The sequence below is a fragment of the Geospiza fortis genome, unplaced genomic scaffold, assembly GCF_000277835.1.
Source record: "Geospiza fortis unplaced genomic scaffold, GeoFor_1.0 scaffold94, whole genome shotgun sequence".
Taxonomy (NCBI): domain Eukaryota; kingdom Metazoa; phylum Chordata; class Aves; order Passeriformes; family Thraupidae; genus Geospiza; species Geospiza fortis.
Window position 1 is genome coordinate 711,820 of NW_005054394.1, and position 21,269 is coordinate 733,088.

The following is a 21,269-nucleotide window of genomic DNA, read 5'->3' on the forward strand; positions in this document are numbered from 1 at the left end:
AAAAGCTGTAGAGGCAACACTAATAATTGTGGAAAATAATAATATTTTCATGTGAGTTTATCTTTAAGTTTCTGGATGAAATATATGTTCTGCAGTTTGTCACCAATTCACTGCAAGATATTTACAACTTTTGGTGACCTTGGTTCAGGGAAGAGATTGATGTTTCAGAAAGAAGTCTTCTGACTTTACATACTACTTCAGACAAGTCATCTGACTTTAAAGCCAGTTGATGTAGTTTGCAATATGAATCAGAACTGAGATTTAAACCAGGAAACATTCATCAGACTGTTCAGATGAGCAGATAAAAGAAGAATTAGGTGTTCAGGACATATGAAAAGTCAGCTTTTAGCTCTTCACAAATTACTTGATTGGCACATAAAATAGGAATAATCATCGTTGCTTACGTCAGAAGGGCATTATAAGGATTCAGAGATATTCCTCTGGAAGTCTTGCAGTTTATATACTGTATTGCATCTGGTGTAAGTTGGTTCAGAATCACCTAGAACCCAGAGGAACCACCACACTGCTTTCAGGGTGCTTTCAGTCAGTCTCACCTTGTGTCTCCTAAAGCTCAGGCTGTGAAAGGAGGCAGAAAGTAAAAGCTCTCTGTAGTAACAGAGATGTCCAAAATTCTGAAAAATCAGTGGCTTTGTGTCACATGCCACAGTTTAGTTGGAGCAATCACCTCTCATTCTGAGAATTGAATATGTGAAGCCTTTTATTACTAGAATGATTTTCCTGCACAAGCTCATCCTGACTCTATACTGTAAGATTTCTTGCACCTTCCCCTGAAAACTGAGATCTTCAAAAGCAAGACACTGAACTGAGCCTGAGAACAAACCTGGGGAGGAAATTATGCCCCTTTGCCAACCAGTCTGGTTCCATCTCTCTCATAGCTGTATTTTCTTTATAAGTTATTTAAATAAATGGCAGCACAACTACAAAATATTACTGCTGAAGTTCTCATTGAGGGGTGAGGGTTAATCTATCCCTGTAAGGTCAGATAGCTCAGCTTGCATTTCAGCTGATGTTTTGATCTAAGTTGGTTGATTTTGTACTAAAGATTTGGAAAGTGTTTCACCTGGGCTAGGATTAGAGCTGTAGTAGTAAGTTAATGGTGAATGTGTAAGGGCAGAAGGATCTTCCCCTAAATCTGGAGGGGATGGCTCTTTCTCCCTTAAAGTAGCCAGGAGGGTGCTGCAGGGGCAACCAGCATGATTGAAGAATTTGAAATTTGATGTTTCCCTCCTTCCTATAACTCTGATATTTGTCACAACCTCCTTGCCATGGAGTTACTGTATCAGGCAGATGTGATGTTCTGGCAAAGTGGTTCGTGAGAGTCCTGCCTCAGACAAAATTATCCAGCAGACTTTAAATATTTGGGTGTGTGGTCAGGCCTGTCTCAGCTGTTTATATCATCAGGTGCTGAACAACTTCTGCATTAATTTAATTCAGTTTAAAATCTTTAGGTCTCTACTAAAATAGTTGAGTACTAAAGTTCATTTGGCTAATTAAATTCGTATCTGATAGACATAAGGAAATCTTCATAAGTAGCAGTAAGCAGTTGAAGTTGTAGCAACCATTTTGCATGTGAAGTGCTTGGAAACCTAAAATTTCCTTCCTGTTTTTCAGGCTGTGAGAGGGAAAATGCCTGTGGCTTTGCAACTGTAGCTCCTGCTGGTACTGAAGTGCTCTGTGAGTTATACAGTGCTGCTGAAGCCAACTTCAACTGCACCACCTCTGGATTGGTAAGAATGATCATATTTAAAAATATATGTTTACACAGTGCTGTGTATTCAATGTAAGTAGACAAGATCACAGAGAAAGGCAGGCTGTCCCCTGACCCCTTGGATATTGCTCTTCCCCAGGGCAGTGATAAATCCCTGCAAGGTGGTAAAGAAGCTACACCCAGATGTTTCCAAAAATGACATCTGAATACCTCAGTGTTTGAAGCATCACACAGCACTGTTGTCCCTAAATCATGCTGAGCACCTGCAGATAGGATATCAGGTTGGTTTAAAAAGAGGGTTAATCTGGATAGTCCAAACTAGAAGTAGCCAGGTTGGTAATCAGGCCACCTGAAACAATTCTACTTTCTGAGTCACTTCCTCTAACCCAGGGTTTGAACTGTGTGATCTTTATCACTGTGCTGTTTTCCTATTCACTATTTTAAACAGCAATGTGGCATTGAGGAGCTGAGATCTCAGTTTGATAATGTAAAAATTGTCTGTATGAGAAAGAATAAAAAATGTCCACATGGAGTTGTGCTGTGATAACCTTTGTGTTCCTCATCTCTCCCCATTAGTTTCTTAATAAAGCAAATGTCTTTTAGGAGAGGAAATCCATTAGGTTGTATTTATTTTGCTTGCCTGTTTTCTGTCTCAGGTGCAAGGTGTCCTGGGGAACCCTTCTGCCACTAGCATCAGTGGCCTCAGCTGCTTGCTGCATGTCAGGAACCCAGAGGGAGAAGCACTGATGGCCTTTTTGAAGACAGGTACCACATGTGAATCCCTCACCTAAATCTGACTCTGTGTCCAAGCTTGTAGTTACTTCTGTAGAGGATCAGGACTAAATTTGGGAGCATCTTTGTTTAAGAAGACACAATACTTTAAAGAGCTCAACATTTAGTGACAGTCCTGAAGCTTCAACAATTCTTTCTTTGATATCTTGTTCCCTAAAAATTAGGAATAATTTTGTAAGCCGTTTTGATGATTTTTGCCAGCAACTAGTCCCATAAAAACTCAAAATCTATACAATGTATTTTAGTTATGACTTCTCTTAACTAATCAGTTTGTTATTGGAATACATAAGGCATTATTAATGATCTGCCTGTACATAATTTAATTTCACTTTACTTTTGATTGTGAATTGTTCTAGTAATACGCCAGCGAAGAAGTAAATTGCTCTTCAAGAATCCCAAAACATTTCAGCTGAACTACTGAATGCATGAGAAAAACTTTATTTATTTATTTATTTATTTATTTATGGCCTGAGTGTGGCTGATAGCACCATATTCATTGTATGTCCATCTTTGATTGTCATGCCAAACTGGGAGCATGATAACCAGATGCTGCAGGGTCTGAGACAAAACTCGCTGATCTTACCATATTCGTTGTACTTCTATCCAAACCAATGAATCACTATTTATTAATATTAATAAAAATAGAAGTGCTGTAGAATTCCCCTGAGCTAGTTGTGACTGATATAATCTTTTAAATACCAGATCTATTCTAGTTTTCTAGATCCAAAATTCTATGAATCATGTACCCTCCTAGTTAGCAGAAGTCTTAATTGCAGATGCAGTTATGCTGGACAAATGACACATTTTAAATGAGATAAATATGTTTAATTTTGATCTGGGAGTTACTAACAGTGTAACTGAGTGCTTGAAGGTGGAATATTACCAACCTTACTGCATAGATCAGTTTAGGAGCTCTTTGCTGGCAGTGCATTGCACCCAGCTATTCAAGAATAATGGCACCACATCATTTGATGATCTTATCTTGCTTCCGAAACTCAAAATCCAGAAAAAGACTTTTAAAACTGAGTTTTGATCATAAAACTTTCAACCAGCTCCAGTCTGCAGGCAATTTCAACAACATTCCTTGAGCTCCCCTTGAGCTCCTTTCCCTTTGTATCTCCCCAGGACAGGAATTCAGCTCCTCTGGACTGAAGGCCTTTGAGAGGACTGGCTTCCAGAACGTTCTGTCGGGCGTGTACCGCTCCCTGGTGCTCCCAGCAGCCGGCACATCCCAGACTGATGCTCAGCTGCTCTGCAGGCAGGAGTGCAGCCAAGACTCCTGCTGTGATGGGTTCATCCTGAGCCAGCTCCTGCTGGATGCAGGTACTGCCTGCCTGCCCAGGAAAGCAATGCTAAATGAGTAGGAGTCATTGTTGGACACAGTACACCCACCTTTGCACCATACCTGTCTCTACATCACTGACTTTTCCTTGGTGTTGGGAAGGTTTGAATAATGTCCAAGACCTGAGGTAGCAACCTGCTCTTGGAACAAAAATGGGCATTTTGAAGGAAAAAGCCTGACAGAGTTCCAGCAGTGTTTGGGCAATGCTCTTGGGAGCATGGCGGGACTCTGCAGGGCCAGGAATTGGACTCAGGGATCCTTGTGGGTCTCTTCCAACTCAGCCTGTTGTCTGTGTGTGTGACATCTCCATCTGGATGAGACAAATTGTTCTGAAAACACCTCTCTCTGTACATAGACAGCTTGGTTACCAGAAGTTGGTGCCTTTCAGCTGATGCAGGAACTAAGAAGGTGCCTCCATTCAGAGTTCTTGTGCAAATCAGCTTCCTTTTAAGAGCAGGAAATAAAGGATGCCAGACAGAATTATGTTCTAATATTGCACACAGAAATGCTAAAATCTCCCAGGTCTGGACGTCTGTCTAGGAGAGCAAGTGGTAGTGGGATGGATGGAGTCTGGCAGAGGTGGGACTTTGGCACAACCAGATTTTTGCCAACAAGTTCAAGCACTTTATGCCAGTGCTTACTTTCTGTAGTTTAGTTTCAAGCTCACATAGTGTTGACTTTCCTCCTGGAGATGCATTTCCTGTAGGAAATGTGAAGTTTTAAATGACATGCCTCAAGTATTTAAAGACAGGTTCTATCAACAGCCAGGAGTTGGACTTGATGATTCTTGTGGGTCTCTTCCAACTTAGGATATTCTATGATTTTGTGAAATCCAGGCATGTGCTAGTGGCTGATATGTGACAAGCACTTCACCAGTTTGGAGTGGAAATTTATCCTAGATTTAATAAAATCTGTGAAAATCTGTCACAAATTATCTGTGAAAGTTTTCAAGAAAATATTTCTAGAAAATTATTCTCTGTTTTGACATCTGTTTTTTTTAATTTTTTTAAATCACAATATTCTAGATGATCTTGTAAAGTCCATTTCTCTATACATTTACGATCAAATTTTGGGTTCTCTCTACTAGTGAGTGTAGAAGGTGAATATCTCTTTGTTGGAGGTGACTATTTGGATCAGTTCTACAGGTAAATGCTTTACTTGGACTGGCATTTTGCTTAAAAAGAAAGAAAAAAGAAGGAAAATGTAGCATATTAAATATCTCATGTACCCAGTCCATAAAAACAAACTGGAGAGGGCATTGTAAAACCTTAGAAATGCCTGAGCTGTGACACCAAGTGCAAAGCAAGAGCTGAGTATTGTCTAGAAGTTATGGTAGTTTTTGATGCCAGAACATGTGGCTTTAAACACTCTAGTCCCCAACTCACATCACAGTGCTGGGGAGACTCAGACCTGAGATGGCTGAAATCAGGCACCAGTTCAGGAAACCACTGCAGTAAGAATATCTAAGTGGTTTTTCTTTGGTTCAGAACCTGAGATTTTAAGACCATCAAAGGATTGGATGTGTCTCTGTGGTGCTGCTATGAAGTGCTGAGAACATTGTTGGGTATTATCAGATAACAGTAATGTTTTATTAGGTGATAATAGTATGTGCCTGAAATCCCTAAAAAACAGGCTATAAATGTTTAGTTTGGGTATGAGTAGCTAACCTTAGCACTCAGATTTGGACATATGAATCTAATTTGCTTATTTAAGTTTTTGGGGTTTTTTTTTGGTATTAATACTGAAGGGTATCTCTCTCAGTGACACAGGCTCATTTGAAACTTAGAGAAAGTTCTGGGGGCTTGGGTAGGTGCAAAGCCTTGGTGCAGTGATGCAGCTGTGTCTTTTCCTGCCCCAGGTACCATTCTGTGCAGTTTGCTGAGCTCCCCAGATGTGCTGATCTGCAATTCCAAAGGATGGAGTCCAACACCAACCTCAGCCATGGGGGAGGTGTGTAAAGGTGTGAGCTATGATGAGAAGGAGAAGAGGTTTTCCTTCACCCTGGGAGGACAAGTGTTCAGTGGAAGTAAGTGGATTACCTCAATTTACATCAATTCTCCTTAATTGTTATTTAGACACTGTCTTATTCACCAGCTTGCCCTTGTTCTCCAATGCTTTTTTCAAGTAAATCCATATCACAAGAGAATAAGAATTCTCTGGCTGGATGTATTGCTAGGAAGACGGACCTCTCACATTTTGCCACAGGAATATTAATGAAAGTTGAGACTGTGTTTAATATGTCACTCTGTAATACTTGCAGCATTTAATTCAGGCAGATCCAAGCCAATTATCTGAAAGAAAAGTAAAGTCTGGAGCAAAGATAAAAAGGGAGATGTTCATACCTACATGGTAAAAGCAATGATAAGAAATCGAGTGAAGTTTGGCGCCCTGGACCCAGACTATCCCCATGACACCTGGGACCTTCTTCCTTAGACTTTTATATTTTAATAAGGTGATGCATAGTTCAGTGATGTGTTTTCTGTGCAATTTCTGAGGATTGAAAAAACATGGTTAATTTAAACAGCTGTTCTAACAATTTTTTTTTTCTTTATTAGCTTCTCAGTTGATGGGAGAGGCAGAAAGAAATTTCACTACCTTTCAGGAACTTTACCTGTGGAGAGGTAAGTCATCTCACAGAATTTCTCACAAGAACTTATGATAAACTGTAGGGTGTGGCAGAAGTCAGTTTTATAATGGAAATGTCATTGTCACTTTATTTAATGCTATCCGAATTAGGACACAAGTCAGGAGCCTATTTTGGCAGGGATGTGTAATCTGTAGTAATTATTCTACTGCCAGTTTAATGAAATTTGGGTAAATTCTTGTGTCTGAGAACATAATTTATGATTTTTAATACCCCTGAATATGGTATCATGAAGACACCTGCCTTTGCCCCATCAGCCTCCAAGTACCATAATAATTTGGCACTTTATGCCTAATTACATGGGTTCTGTTTATTAGCAGAATAATTGTATATTTTTATTTCTGAATCTCACCATGTACATGGCAGGAATTGCACAAATGATTTGTAATAATGTTTTATACGTGCACAAAGCTTTCAGAGGGCTGATGCTGAATACAGAGCAACTGTGGATGTGGCATTTACTTTTTTCATCCAAACAATGCATTTTGGTTTAGGTGTTCCCCAGAGCTATACAGAGATGGTTTTACTCAGTCTTGATTCAACATTTGGAGGAACTACCAAAGGAATTTTCCTCGGTGGTGCACTTTATATATTTGTTCAATTTTGGGAGCTGAGGATTATTTTGTCTTGTGAAAGAAGATAAAGGGAATTACTCTGCTCTTGATTCCTGTTTCATTCCAGACTCTGATATGGCCACCCAGATGAAAACCTCTCTGTGTGAGGCTGCTGCTTTGGAGACAAAGGATGATCTGGTGTTATCAGGTATTAGCGCAATAGCAGACAGAGCAGGCAAAAGAAGAGAGCAGGGACAGGATGCAGAATTTAACTAGAAAATATCATACATTGTTATGTATATGTTCATTATGGTATAGGTAATGTAAATTCCAGAGAATTTCCCTGAAGCAGAATGTCTGATACAGGTTTTGAGAAAGATGTTCAACATGTAGGCCTGGCTTTATGATTCTTACCTTGCCAGGACAGGCTGGAAATTAAAATGTTAAAATGTTCAATGTGAGACCTGTTCTTTCAGACTTGCTGAGTTGAAGAGGTGCAGGAAATATTATTTGACTGAGAAAAAAATTTCACATAAGCCCAGGAATGAAATCCTTGGCCTGGATACCTTGGCATCTTTACTGCTACTGACAGTATGATTGTAAATACAGGGCATAGAGAAACCCAGGATGAAATGCAGTCACAAGTGTTTCTTCCATGCATGATGACAGTGAGGGACCTGTGAGCTTCTCTTAGCTCCTTTGTTATTTCAGGTTTTGCTCTTTGTTATATGAAGTCATGTATAGGTCCAAAATAATTTGTAGGAAGTTACTGGAGTTCATTGGGGCCTTCAGCACCATAATCCTAAGAGAAACTGAGTAGTGGAGTTTGCTGAAAGCACCTTGATTAATTTTTAATGAATTAGAATCTTTGCTGAGGAGTCTTGAAGAATGTCTGAGCGCATGATTTAATATGCGCAAAATCCTAAAAGAAAGTGAATTGCTTATGGTATTTGAAAGGAAAGTAAACTAAACTAAATAAATGCCCATTTACCTAGCAGAACTCCTATACAGTTAGGGGTATTTTAAAGTCTAGACTTAAAAAGAGAGAGAAAAAAATGCACTTACTATGGTGGTTGAAATTATCTTGCATTTGCCTGCCAAGGCATGAGTGCAGCCCTCAGGGTTCTCCATTTACCTTGCTGGGGCTGATGATATCATTAAAACCTGCAGTTATGCAAGGAATGCAGTTTTTACCTCCATCCTTAAATCTTAGTCTTGGCACCAGCTTCAAGAGAAACTGAAGGTTGAAGTTACGACCTGAGAGGTAACAGGAATTATAGGTTACCTTTTTTAGGAAGTCATGAATGCATCTGGGAAAATGTCTACAGAGCTGTTATCACTTGATAATCATTTGTAAAACACAGAGTAACATATCTTTTCGAGTTTCTGATAGAAAAGTCAAAGCTACAGTGCATTTTCAGCATATCAGTAGGTGCTTCAGCACTTCAACAGCAATCATCAGCATGTCTTCACTTCTTGTTTTCATTATTGTCTGAGTATTTCACTGCATGTAAGGTTAATACAAAGTCTCACAATGTTGGAACTGGGGATGAGATCTGCTGATGATATTTGATAAATAAGAAAGTGTTTATGAAGCAATTTTTAAGAGATCAGTGAAGAGTGTCCATTTCTTTTAATACTGGACCCTTATTTAAGGGGATGAATTTGGGAACAAGAAAATAGCTGTGATTGATTGTTTCAGAGGGAGCTCAGGAGATATAAATCATTGCATACATGTCTAAAGGTCACAGGCAGGTGACAGAAATGAGTTATTTAATGTGATCTGTGGGAGCATAAATTCAGAGAAATGAGCTTAAATGACTGAAATAGGTATTAAGCTTGTCAAGAAAACTTTTAAGACTGAGAGGTGTAAAAGACTCTCAAGGGAATATAAGGAAACTGCTCTATTTTGAATTAACAAAACGTAAATTAAGGAATTCCAAACATCCTTTGAATCCTCATACTTACATCCTCTGAATCCTCATACTTCACTGTTAGGATATTGTATCACATGACACAGTAGAGCAAACCCTCTAATTTCTAGGAGCAGGAATTTTCATCTGTTTTTTGGGTGTTGGAAATAGTCTGGCAGTGCTATTTTTTACAGTGCAGCTCAGTGAGGAGGCACTGACTACAGGAGAGGCACTGTGGGTGGACCATTCTGTTATTAAAAGCAGGCTTTGGTGTATTCTAGCCCTACAAAATGATTGCAGCTGTTTTACTGAGAAATGCAGAATTTTATACATAAATAAATTTAATTCATTCCAGATCATAGTTAATTTTTTTTGTGGAATTCTTTGTTTGTTTGTATCTCAGATTCCACAAAGGATCTTTTCTACCTAATGGACATCAACCAGATACAAAGTGACCAGAACTACTCCCTCCCTTACCAGCAGTATTGGGTCTTCAGGCAGAAATACTCAGCTGAGGAAGCTCTGCTGTGGTGTCTCACACGTAAGGCGTCATGGAGACTGTTATTCTGTAGGGGATAATAACTAACTAAAATCTTTTAACAGGTGTTATAATAATGATGAGTCGAAACTTCAGACTTTGAGATTTTTTTTTTTTTGTAGACAACTCCTAAAATTTTCATGGGAATTGCCCATAATTCACCACCAGGGTGCCCCTGTCATGGGCAAGAGGAGTCAAAGGTATAGCTTGGTCAATTCCCTGCTGTTCTTGAAGTGTACCACTCCAAATAGGGAGGTGAAGTAGTGGTAAAAGAAGGTAAAATGCAGATAATTGGGGTTAGTGATAAATTACATTTTAATGTAGTAAATGGAGAAGAGTTTCTAGTTCTACCAGGAAGTCAAAACTAAGAGTATGAAGCAGTGCACAAACATCACTGTAAGAGGTCAAAAAATTAAAATTGTTTAAAATTAAGCATTGACACACATGTTTACAGGAGCCATTGCCATAGTAATTAAGAAATGGGTTTGACAGCTTTGGTTCTTTTCTGAAGGTGTGCTCCTACCCTGGGACAAACTTCAGAACAAATTGCTGTGGGCAAATGTCTTGAATAGTTGATTCTAGGAAAGTTATGTTTAATTTTGTGTGATGCTTGAATGCTTCAGAAATATTTTTTGTAAAAACTTATTAAGACATTGTAGACATTATTGTCCTTTTTTATTTGTTAGAGGCCATGGCTGATGCAGAGTTCTCTTATGATTATACAATTTGTATGTCTGATTTACTAAAAAAGAAAGACATCTATATGAATTAAAATATTAGGGAGAGACCAATGCACTGGAGTAATGCTTGTCACAGCTGGGGAATTTGTCTTCCCAATTAGCTGTGCTGGAGCTCCTTTACTCTGCTCTCCAGGTAAACCTGCTCTTCAGTGCCACTGGGGCCAGAATGTGTCCCTCTTTCTCTTGCACTTTAAATTAATTAAATTAATTAATTTGCAGATTAGTAGGATAATATTGAAATTCTCCCTTTTAGTTGTTTGCTCACGGATAGCTTTGCTCTGAAAACATGAAGGGGAGCAGAGAGGGAAAGGAACCCTCGTGTGTGTAACTGTTCATGACTTTGCTTCCCAGGTTGTGCCCAAGAGGAAGAGTTCTGTCGAATAGCAGATCTGCAGAGTGCCACAGACAAATACTTTGTGTGTACCCTCTATCCAGAGGCACAGATTTGTGACAGCAGCATCAACCAAATACCAGGAAACTGTGCAACTGTGCTACCCTGGCAACCACAGACACTGTACCATAAAATAGGCAAGTTTTGGTATTTGGATGTATAATGTCTGCTCTAACCCTGGGAATGCAAGCCAGTGTTTGGGCTCTTGGTTTTGAGATAAAAAGTCTGCATGTATAAATGAGTCTTGGGATGAGATGGTGCAAGGAAGGTTGGGCTGTCTGGGATATAGTTTTTCATTTTCATCTCAGAATGGAAAGATATCAACCATGAATTTCACTCTGTCCACCTCAGCCATTCCCAAGTCAGAGAGGCCAAGTGGATCTCAAATTTGTATATCAGCTTTAGCCCTTTTTTATAAAATGTCTGAAATAGGAATGTCATTCAATCTACCATTAAATTTCTATGGTAATTTACCATAGAATTAAATTCTATGGTAAAGCCAAATAATGCAAAAATTGAAAGCACTGGGTGTAGTTTTTATATTGCTTTAAGTATTTTTTGGCAAATGCAGAGCTATAGATGTGAATTTTAACCTTTGCTCTTTGGGTGCTTGGGAAGTTCAATGTTTTTCTCATAGGGCACATGAAAGGAATCTGGACAAACAAGGATGTTTTCACTGTACAGGAACATGTAATTTTGCTGTGGCAAATGTAAAGCTCCACTGAACTGAGCCATTCAATCATGTCATTTTGGGGAACTCAAAGGGCAGCATGGGCTGAATAATGCATGAGCACACTGGAGTCTTCCAGTCTGGAGCTGTATCCCAGTTTAAGGCCTTGTGGAATAAGCAGCATCAATACAGGTCTCAGAAACAAAAGGCCTGGCTGACAGTCTTTCCTTGGTGATGTAATTTGCTAAGCTTTCAGAGCCTTCACTTGGTGAATTTTTATTCATCTTCAGGCTTAACAATTAGAATTTTCTGTGATAGCATGAAACTATCTTTTAATCAACCAGAGCTCTGCATAAAAGCACAGACTGGACCCCTACCATTTGATTACTTGGCCAGTATTTGTATATGACAAAGTGATAACAAAACTGATTATTCCAATTTTGTTTTTCTTTTTTCCTTTTAGTGACTCTTAAAAGTTCTGTGAAGAGCTTCTACACACGTGTACCATTCCAGAAAGTAACAGAAATCTCAGTGAGGAATAAGACTGACATGAGCAGAAAAGCTGTTTCAGATGGGTAGGACATGAAAGTTCCTTTGTTCTCCTTGGAATTTTAACCATGTCTGGAATTCCAAGGCTGTGTTATGCAGATACAGGAAATCAGATGTATTGATTGAAGAATTGCTTTGTTTGAGAGTATTTAATGAAGAAAAGAGAACATATGGTTTAAAGGAGATTTATAATTGAGTTATAAATAATAATCTATATGATTATTAATTATAAACTTGAAAATTCTTACTTATAATGCTACTAATTACCAGTTGGCCTGTTAAATCCCTTACCAATGATACACCAAATCAATTTAGGCTGATATTTTTAGGGCAGATCTCAAAATAATCATCTAAATTAATAGATGAAGTCTGATAAGTATACTAATCAAACATAATTTCATCTACATATGGAAAATGTATGGAAGTGTGTGTGTATGCTTGTTCTTCAGCCTTATTGTGAAAGGTTCTTAGTGTCTAATGACAGCTTGGATAATGTTTTTCCTTTCCCAGGTTTTTTGAGTGTGAGCGTTGGTGTGATGCTGACCCCTGTTGCACAGGATTTGGCTTTTTTAATGACTCCCAGCTGACAGGTATTTCCCCCCTATTTTTGTTTCTAAAATAACTTCTGTCTTTCTTCATTATTCAGATTTTACCCTTCCTTTGCTCTGAAGTGCCCTTAAAAAGCCCTTTCAGATCTCATGCACCTCTCTTCAACACCTTTGTGGGTAACCGTAACCATTTCTAGGAGTTCAGCCCAATGACACATTCCACATTTCAGAAATTATTAAGAAAACTTCATGAGAATGAGTCCTTAACAGACTGCAATTCCAACAGCATAAAAGTCAAACTGATAAAACTCCATTTTTTTTCTCATTCATCAAACTCTCTTCAAAAGTGTTGCTTGATTTCTTTTAGTGATTTTCCCCCTTTTGTTGTTTCATTTTTTAAAGCCTAAAGGACTCTGAAACCTAAATATTACTGAAATTAGGTGCATGCAAGCACACAATGTCTGTGGATATACTGAAGCAGTTTAGCCTTTTGGCTTGCTTGGTTCTCTGATCTCCTCTGCTCCCAAATTTTAGTCTTTTGCTTGAGGAAGAAAGTCTTCACCTAGTGTTTGAAATTGGATACCACCCAGCTCAAAGTCAATGAAATGGATTTTAATATGTTATTACAAATTCCGATTTAGGCCACTGCAATATGTAACTTTGTTTTTGGTGGAGTCATGTGCTAATCAGCTCTCCCTGAGGTCATTAAATGGGCTGATTTTATAATGCATTTTTGAATTTGAAACACTTCAGAAATACATATTTTTAATTCCTTTTTTTGTTGAGCAGACAAACTTTTCACTTGGTCAACAGTGGGTGGCTTATAAAATTAATCCAGTGTGTTTTACATAAGAATTAATGTGGAAATAAAAAATAGTTGATAGTTTTCATGCCTCCTTATGATCATATGAAATTTGAAGTCTTAACTGAATATGACTTTGAGTTTCTTTAAGTACTTAAATAAATAAAATACTTAAATAAATAAAAAATTTTAAGGTGCCCAACATGCAAAATAGACCCATTTTTAATTTATCTGATTAATGTTTAATATCTATGACATTTCAGACTTTCAGTCTTGGCACTCATATAGTCAAGAGAACTTTCAGTAGTGATTTTAACATGAGCTGAAATCTTCAATGAAACTGTGTTTCAAACCCTCCATATTTTTCAGGTACAAAATTTTTTACACTAGGACTTTGAAAGAATTTTTATTTTGATTTAAGTAGGGGACATGTTCAACATACATGCAGATTTTTAATTACATTAACATGAAAGGGCTCCTTGTTCAGAGTTGTGACCTTTTCTCAGTGAAATTCTCTGTGATTTGGATTATAATGGATTTTAATGCTGGTACTCACCTTCCCTCACAATTAATTCAATGGGATTTTTCAGCACTAGTTTCAATCACTTGCCTCATTTCAGGTATTTCCTTCCTTTGATTTCTAAATCAGTTGAATTTCACTTAACATTCAGTGAAGCCATGCTTTGTTCTTTTTCTTCACAACACTATCTAGAAAAGGAAAATTTTCCTCCTTATTTCTATAACCACATGCATCCTTGGCAGGTGGGAAGATCGTGTGTGTGACTCTGAACAGCCTTGGAATCCAGACCTGTGCTGAGGAAACAAGAAGTGCTTGGCACATTTCAAATTGCACTTCACCAGATGCTGAAGTCAAAATACACCCATTTGGCTGGTATCAAAAGCCTGGTAAGTGATTCAGGACATGTGACCTTTCTAATGGATTTCTGCACATTGAAGTTTATTATTTGGCTTCAGTGTGTAAAAATTCCAGCTTCCAGCTGAAGGACCCATTTTCAAGGACCAAAAGCAGACAAGGCAAATAAGTATGTGCAAAGGAAAGAAAGGTGCAATTTAATGTCCATTTTAATAGAAAAGGAAGAGCAATACAACAAAGATACATAATTTAATTTCTTATATTCTATCAGAAACTTGTGGCCAATGTTAGAATTCAAATATATTTTACCTCACTGTGCAGTCTTGGTCAGGAAATCAGTCTTTGTTTCTCACTCCTGGGCTTATGGTTTTACCATACATGAAGATGCATAACTTCAAAAGATTTGGATTTGCTACAGAATTGAAAATTCCCTTTTGATTGTTTTGGTAAAGAAAGGACCAAGACCAAATTCCAGAGTAGACCTGTGTTTTTCAAGCAGCAAGAAGCCATCAGGTGTTTTAACAGAAGAGCAGTTATAAGACGTTGTGTTGTTTTCTGGGGAGGAATCAAAATCATTCCTAGTGAAGATGGATTTTATTTTCTGTGGAGAAACAGAAGCTTCATTGCTTTGTTGAAAAATGTTAAATGGGTTTCCTGTTTGTCACACTCCTTTTGGGCAGGTCTAGTTCTACTTTCTTAAGCTCTGATTTCACATGACTGAAATAATAAGGACAACAATTGCCCACCTGAGTTTGTCTCCCTTTATGGGAGGACAGCCTGTTTCTTGGTCACACAGACACAACTCCAGAGCTGAGAGCCCCCATGGGGGCAGGTCTGGTGATGTTGACAGAATCAGGGAAAATTTTTGAATAAGGAATGCTTTTTCTGCTTTTATACTGGCTTTTACCCTTAGTTCTTGCAGAGAAGGCCTGATAGCTGAGAGGAGAGCACAAAGCATGGATATATATTGTCCAGGGAATGGGATAGAAAGATAATTCAGTTAAAGCTGTGTAGAGATGGATCAGATATTGTGGCAATACATTATATTTTACAGTGTTGATAAATAAAACCTTCTTTCACACTCTAAGTGTCTGAAATGTGAAATCAGTGTTGAGCTTTTCAAGCCTTGCCCTGTCCCTATGCCCACAGAACCATCCATGTCCTCTTGTGGGGCAGCCTTTGTTAAAGGGTAGTGACAGCATGGAAGCATTTTGGAAGCTGGGAAGGGATGGGCTGAGGGTCTGGCACTGAGAGGAAGGGAACAACACCCTGATAAAGCAATGGCAGCATCCTGATGGCAGGTGGGGTTGAGATGCAGACAGGGGTAAAAGTGAAACAAAGAAAGGTGGAGCAAAGAAGGACAGCAGAGGTTTGGATACACTTCCATTTCTTGGAATTGTTATCCCCTTGATGGCAAAGAACCAACAAAAGATAAAGGCTGTTTCTCATGTGCCAGACAGAGGGATGATGAAGAGGAGCCCTGGTGTATGCAAAGTAGGGAATGTTAAGAGAGACAGTGACATTTCCTTATGCATTGAGGGAGCTACAGATGTGTTTCCACCATAACACCCAGCAGGGCACAGATGTTTATGCAAATGGAGATATTTACAGACAAAAATTTGTATCAGTTCTGCTGGTGTGTTGAAGGTCTGAGAACCAGGAAAATGAACAAAAAGTTCTGAGGCTAAAAAGGAAAATGAGTAAAATCTGAAGAAGTGATTTACTGTAGGTAGTGGGATATTAGCGTGATGCAGGGTCTGTGGCTGTATTCCACAGTTTGGTTTGAGGAAGGCACTTCTGTCTCTGTGTTTTGTAACAGGCTAAGTTGATGTGTGACCTGTTTCCTGCACAGTTCTGCTCATGAGCTATTTGATTTTGTATAGTCAGAGCTGCAGCTCAGTCAAAAAGGAACATAGAATAGCATTTCAAAGACTTTTTGGATAAGACTTTTCCCAATCCTTCACTGCTGTGAATGGGAAAACCTCTGAGTTTTTAGAAACATTTATCAGTTACATGGATGGGAAATACATACTGGAAGAAGTTAACAGAAAATCTGATCTGTCTTCATTTTCTGTAGGGATGGTCATTTATTATGTCTTAGTGGAGAATTTGTAACTGGTTTGACTAGCCCAAGTGTTCTACAAAACATGAATGCACAGGGAAAGCTTCATTATTATTATTTGTCGTTACAAAATATTTATGGGAAGTATTAGCAAATGAGAAGTTTTTTGTATGGAAAGGAATACGAGGTTTTGTGTATGATGAATCCTTTCTTGAGCTTCAATTTGGAAAGTGTTGTGCTGGAAACTGCCTTGTTTCTAATTCATATTTCTGAGAAATTCCAGTTCACTGGAAGCAGAGAGAATCTCTCTTCTGGTGCAGAAACCTGAATACAGAAAGAGGCATAGAAAAAAGCACAGAAGTACTGAAATGAGTTGTTCATAACTTCATCTCAAAAAGCTTTTGTAGAAATGTTTATAAATATAGAAATCTAGGGAAGTCTGGTTCCATGTACAAGCGCAAAAGTATTACATAGCAAAGCAGCCTTGCATCCTTACTCTTGGTGTTTGTGGGGAGAAGATGCAGCATCCAGATCTGAGAGGTAATGCTGGAAATATTGAGTATCAATTGCATTTAAAACCTTCAAGTATTATTGTTTTCAATATTTATTTATTATTTATATTGTTTTCTGCTTTTAGCTGACTTGAAGAGCACCATTCCCAACCTGTGTCCATCTGTTAATTTACCTTTCAGGCCAGAAAGTGGTAAGTGTATTTATGCATTGAACAAAAACAAAACCAAACATCTCCCCCCACCCTCCCTCACCAAAAAAGAAAAAAAAAAAAAAAAAGAGCAGTAAAAATCTCCCCATCCTCTATTTTGTTCATGTTGCTGAAAAATCACACTATAATGAAAGTGTTCCCCATGAGGTCACTCATTTAGATGTTTACTCATTTTCATGAATTGTGTATCATTTAAAAGAAAGACCTGTCATGTCCACAATGCTGACCTAATTTCTCACACTCACCTGCCACATGAGACAAAATATTTGGCAGGATTGATGAAAAAATTTATTTATGAGTGTGGATGCCACTTCACGTTCCAGATAAAATAAATCTTGTGGCACTCACATGTGTTATTTTAAAAGTGGGTGGATCTTCTTAGTAAATGAAACTTAGCTGTTCTCTTTCAGGGCTTTGTGTCTACTGACCCCTAAAAATCTATGCAAATTGTCAGCAGCTACAGGCTTCCCTGAAGTGTCCTTTCCAGAAATACACTGCATAGCTGCAAAATGCTGTGTCTAACAGAAAGGAAGAGAATGGACTTATCTAATACTTGATAGCTTATTAGAAAACTCAATTTAACCCTCCAGTTATACTGAAATTGAGAAGTCATTTCCATCTCTGCCTTTGATTTTCTGTTTGGTCTGAACAAATATTAATCTGATTGAATCTTTCTTTAAACCTTATGCAGATGAGCATGCAGGAGACTTGATATTTGCAAAGAATTTTCAATACTCAGTTCAGAATTTATATGATCTGTCTTTTCATCATATTCATAACCACCAGTCATGATCAAGTTTGGTCTATTTTTTAGTAGAATTTGTGCTTTTAAAATGATAATTTTAATGCAATAGAAGGAAAACTCCTATCTTTGTAGGTAAGCAGAAATAATTTTTGTGTGAAACACTTTGAGGAGGTGGTGGGGAAGGCCTGGTGTGTAGGTTGGGCAATTCAACTCCTTTGCCAAGGATGTTGAATGTTTTTCCCCTGGGATTTGGAAGACAACTTTACTGAAGCTTTCTTCTTCCCAGAGTGAAGTTTCGTAGTAATTTTGTCTTTTTCCTTTTGTGTTTTTCTTGCTTGCTTAAATCTAGGAAAACAGTGGCCTAAGCAGCACTTAAGAAAATCAGGGAATTGGGTCTTTCTGCTGTTTGCTTTTGACTCTAAGGCTGCCCAAAACAGCAGCCCCAGCAAGTGAGGTGTTCATCCTTTGTAACAACCCTGATCTATCACATCCATTTCCAGGCTATCGTTCCGAATGCAGAGCAGCTATGGGTGTCACTGATTTGCAGAGATCTGGTTAAGCAGCCCAAGCCAGCAGACCTTCCCACAAGGATGCAGGATTCTGGGTTAGAGTGGTTGTCCTGGGGACTGACAGTGATTAGGAGAAATCACTTAATTACAGAGCACAACAAGGCTGGAAGTCAAATTAAAACCGATTTCCTGGACACTTTGGGGCTCTGACCCCACTGGAGCAACACATTCAAAATGCACCTGGACACCATCTGTCCTTGTTCTGCCTCATTTTGATAGTAAAAGTACCAGACTGCTTATTTTGGTCAGATTATTAACTGGGCTGTGTTGTCAGAGGTTTTAAAAATTTTTCAAAGACATTGTTTCCAAGCACTTTATGATTGTATGTTATATTAATATGTGCTATAGAAGACTAATTGTTTTAGACATGGGTATTACACAAAAACTAGCATTTGCTGAATTTTGTACATTGTGGTAATGCTTGCACATGGGGATAAAAAATTACTGTGGCTGCTGTGTGGTAGCCAGATGGTGAATGTGAGAAAATGTCACTGATTAAAGGGCACTGCCATGAGTAGATGTGTGTGTGTGTGAATGTAAGTGTATCTATACATAGGAAAAATAGAAATTTTTCATCGAAAGATCAGAAAAACACTTAAATTTGCATACTTTGCCAGAAGGCTCTGTGAAATTGTGAGTTAATGTTATGTTTAATCTAGAGCCTGAGTTAACTGGAGCTCTATTAGGGCTTACATTTAATTGAAAGTTAATGCACTGACTGCCTAATTTCTGAGTCAGCCAGTCAGCAATGCTCAGGACAGAGTGCCCAGAACTTTGCTTCCTCCCATTTGCAGTCAGGATGCTGCTCCATTCAAAATCTGTGGTGTTTGCAGCCCCAATGTGCTGTGAAGAAAACCAGATGAGCAGACTTATTTTCAGCCTGGTGGGAAGATACTTTGCCTGTTTTACTCATTGTTCTTCTCAACAGAGAGGGTGGAGGCATTGTAGGACCATAAAACAACAGAAAGATCTCAGCAGGTTTTCACAAGTACATGGATAGCAAAAGTCAGGGTAGGGAAAATGTGGGGCTGCTGAATGGGGCAGGAGATCTGATGAGAAAGGAGATGGAAAAGGACAAGATGCCTTTTCACCTCAGTCTTTCCTGGCAGCTCCAGCCTTCAGGATATTCAGACCAGGGGGGAGATTGCAGCAAGGAAGTTTTAGCCTTAGAGAAGGAGGATCAGGTCAGGGACCAAGCTGGACATACAAATCCAGGAATGCAGAGGGAGCTGGTTAATGTCATTCTGAGGCCACTCTCAAATACATTTGAAGGTGATGGGGGGGATATATATTTTCCTTCTGTTCGCTGCTCAGAAGGCTTTTGAGGAAGTTCCTCAGCAGTAATCACCATAAAATGTCTAGACCATTGAATCTGCAATGACAAAAATAATTTTCAGGAGCCACTTCTTTTCATGTCTTGTCCTTGAGCAGCCTGCAGCCACTAGGGAGATGCAAGAAAAGACCCTTGCCTATGTAAGGCCAATCCTGGGAGAGCCACAGCAAAAGGAGAGGGTCAGGGTTCTTCCTGTTCTTTGTCTTGTAGCAGAACGTTCATCCAGCAGCCCATTGCAGCTCTGATTTCTCTCAAAAGCCTGGGGCTCCTCCAGTGGGCTTTTCCCAAATTATTGCCCCTACAAACAACACTGCTGTGTGTTTGTAACATTCACTAGATACCCCATTACCCTGTGAAAAAAGGGAATTAGTGCTCTGTAGTGCCTGTAGCCCACTACTCTCTAGCCAGGAGGGAGGTGAAGTGCACAATGGCTTTCACCTGAATTCTCATTGATTGAAAATTCTCATTGATTGAAAATTCTCCTCAGCAAGTTTTGCCTACTTACAGAAGCCTTTCTGCTGCAAGGCTGAAGTCTCCAAGTCATCTCATCTCCAGGCTGTAGTGTGTTTAACTCAATGTATAGTTTTCATCTTTAACTGAATGAACACCTCCGTTTCCTTCTGTGCATCAATTGCATGGAGCAGAGCATGGAGCAGAGCAACACCACCTTCTTCGACCCCGCAGGAGGAGGCGACCCAGTCCTATACCAGCATCTCTTCTGATTCTTCAGCCACCCAGAAGTCTACATCTTAATTCTCCCAGGATTTGGAATCATCTCCCATGTTGTGACCTATTATGCAGGCAAAAAAGAACCATTCGGCTACATAGGAATGGTATAGGCCATACTATCTATTGGGTTCCTGGGCTTTATCGTTTGAGCTCACCACATGTTCACAGTGGGAATAGACGTTGATACACGAGCATACTTTACATCCGCCACTATAATCATTGCCATCCCAACCGGTATCAAAGTATTCAGCTGACTGGCTACCCTCCATGGAGGCACAATCAAATGAGACCCCCCAATACTATGAGCCCTAGGGTTCATCTTCCTATTCACTATCGGAGGACTAACAGGAATCGTACTAGCAAACTCCTCACTAGACATTGCCCTGCACGACACCTACTACGTAGTAGCCCACTTCCACTACGTCCTATCCATGGGAGCAGTATTCGCAATCTTGGCAGGATTCACCCACTGATTCCCCCTATTCACCGGATACACCCTTCACTCAACATGAGCCAAAACCCAATTCGGCGTAATATTTGTAGGTGTAAACCTAACATTCTTCCCCCAACACTTCCTAGGCCTAGCCGGCATGCCTCGACGATACTCAGACTACCCAGACGCCTACAGACTGTGAAACACCATCTCCTCAGTAGGCTCACTTATTTCCCTGGCAGCCGTAATCATACTAGTCTTCATCATCTGAGCAGCCTTTGCATCAAAACGTAAAGTCCTACAACCAGAACTAACAAGCACTAACGTCGAATGAATCCATGGCTGCCCACCCCCTTTCCACACTTTCGAAGAGCCCGCTTTCGTCCAAGTCCAAGAAAGGAAGGAGTCGAACCCCCATATGTTGGTTTCAAGCCAACCGCATAAACCACTTATGCTTCTTTCTCATAAAGAGATGTTAGTAAAACAATTACATAGCCTTGTCAAGACTAAATTGCAGGTGAAAACCCAGCACATCTCCACTCACACATGGCCAACCACTCACAACTTAACTTCCAAGATGCTTCCTCTCCC

General features: G+C 39.2%; 1 protein-coding gene across 1 annotated transcript in view; it reads left to right on the plus strand.

Moving 5' to 3' along the window:
* TG (thyroglobulin) overlaps positions 1 to 21,269 on the plus strand; it is a 155,150-nt gene that overhangs the window by 45,522 nt on the left and 88,359 nt on the right. Inside the window, exons 26-37 of the mRNA XM_031060887.1 lie at positions 1,633 to 1,748; positions 2,386 to 2,494; positions 3,647 to 3,844; positions 5,722 to 5,889; positions 6,419 to 6,484; positions 7,189 to 7,269; positions 9,378 to 9,515; positions 10,604 to 10,780; positions 11,777 to 11,888; positions 12,373 to 12,452; positions 13,975 to 14,118; positions 16,786 to 16,851. Of these exons, the coding sequence (XP_030916747.1) occupies positions 1,633 to 1,748; positions 2,386 to 2,494; positions 3,647 to 3,844; positions 5,722 to 5,889; positions 6,419 to 6,484; positions 7,189 to 7,269; positions 9,378 to 9,515; positions 10,604 to 10,780; positions 11,777 to 11,888; positions 12,373 to 12,452; positions 13,975 to 14,118; positions 16,786 to 16,851 (1,455 nt within the window). The remainder of the gene's footprint in view (positions 1 to 1,632; positions 1,749 to 2,385; positions 2,495 to 3,646; positions 3,845 to 5,721; positions 5,890 to 6,418; positions 6,485 to 7,188; positions 7,270 to 9,377; positions 9,516 to 10,603; positions 10,781 to 11,776; positions 11,889 to 12,372; positions 12,453 to 13,974; positions 14,119 to 16,785; positions 16,852 to 21,269) is intronic.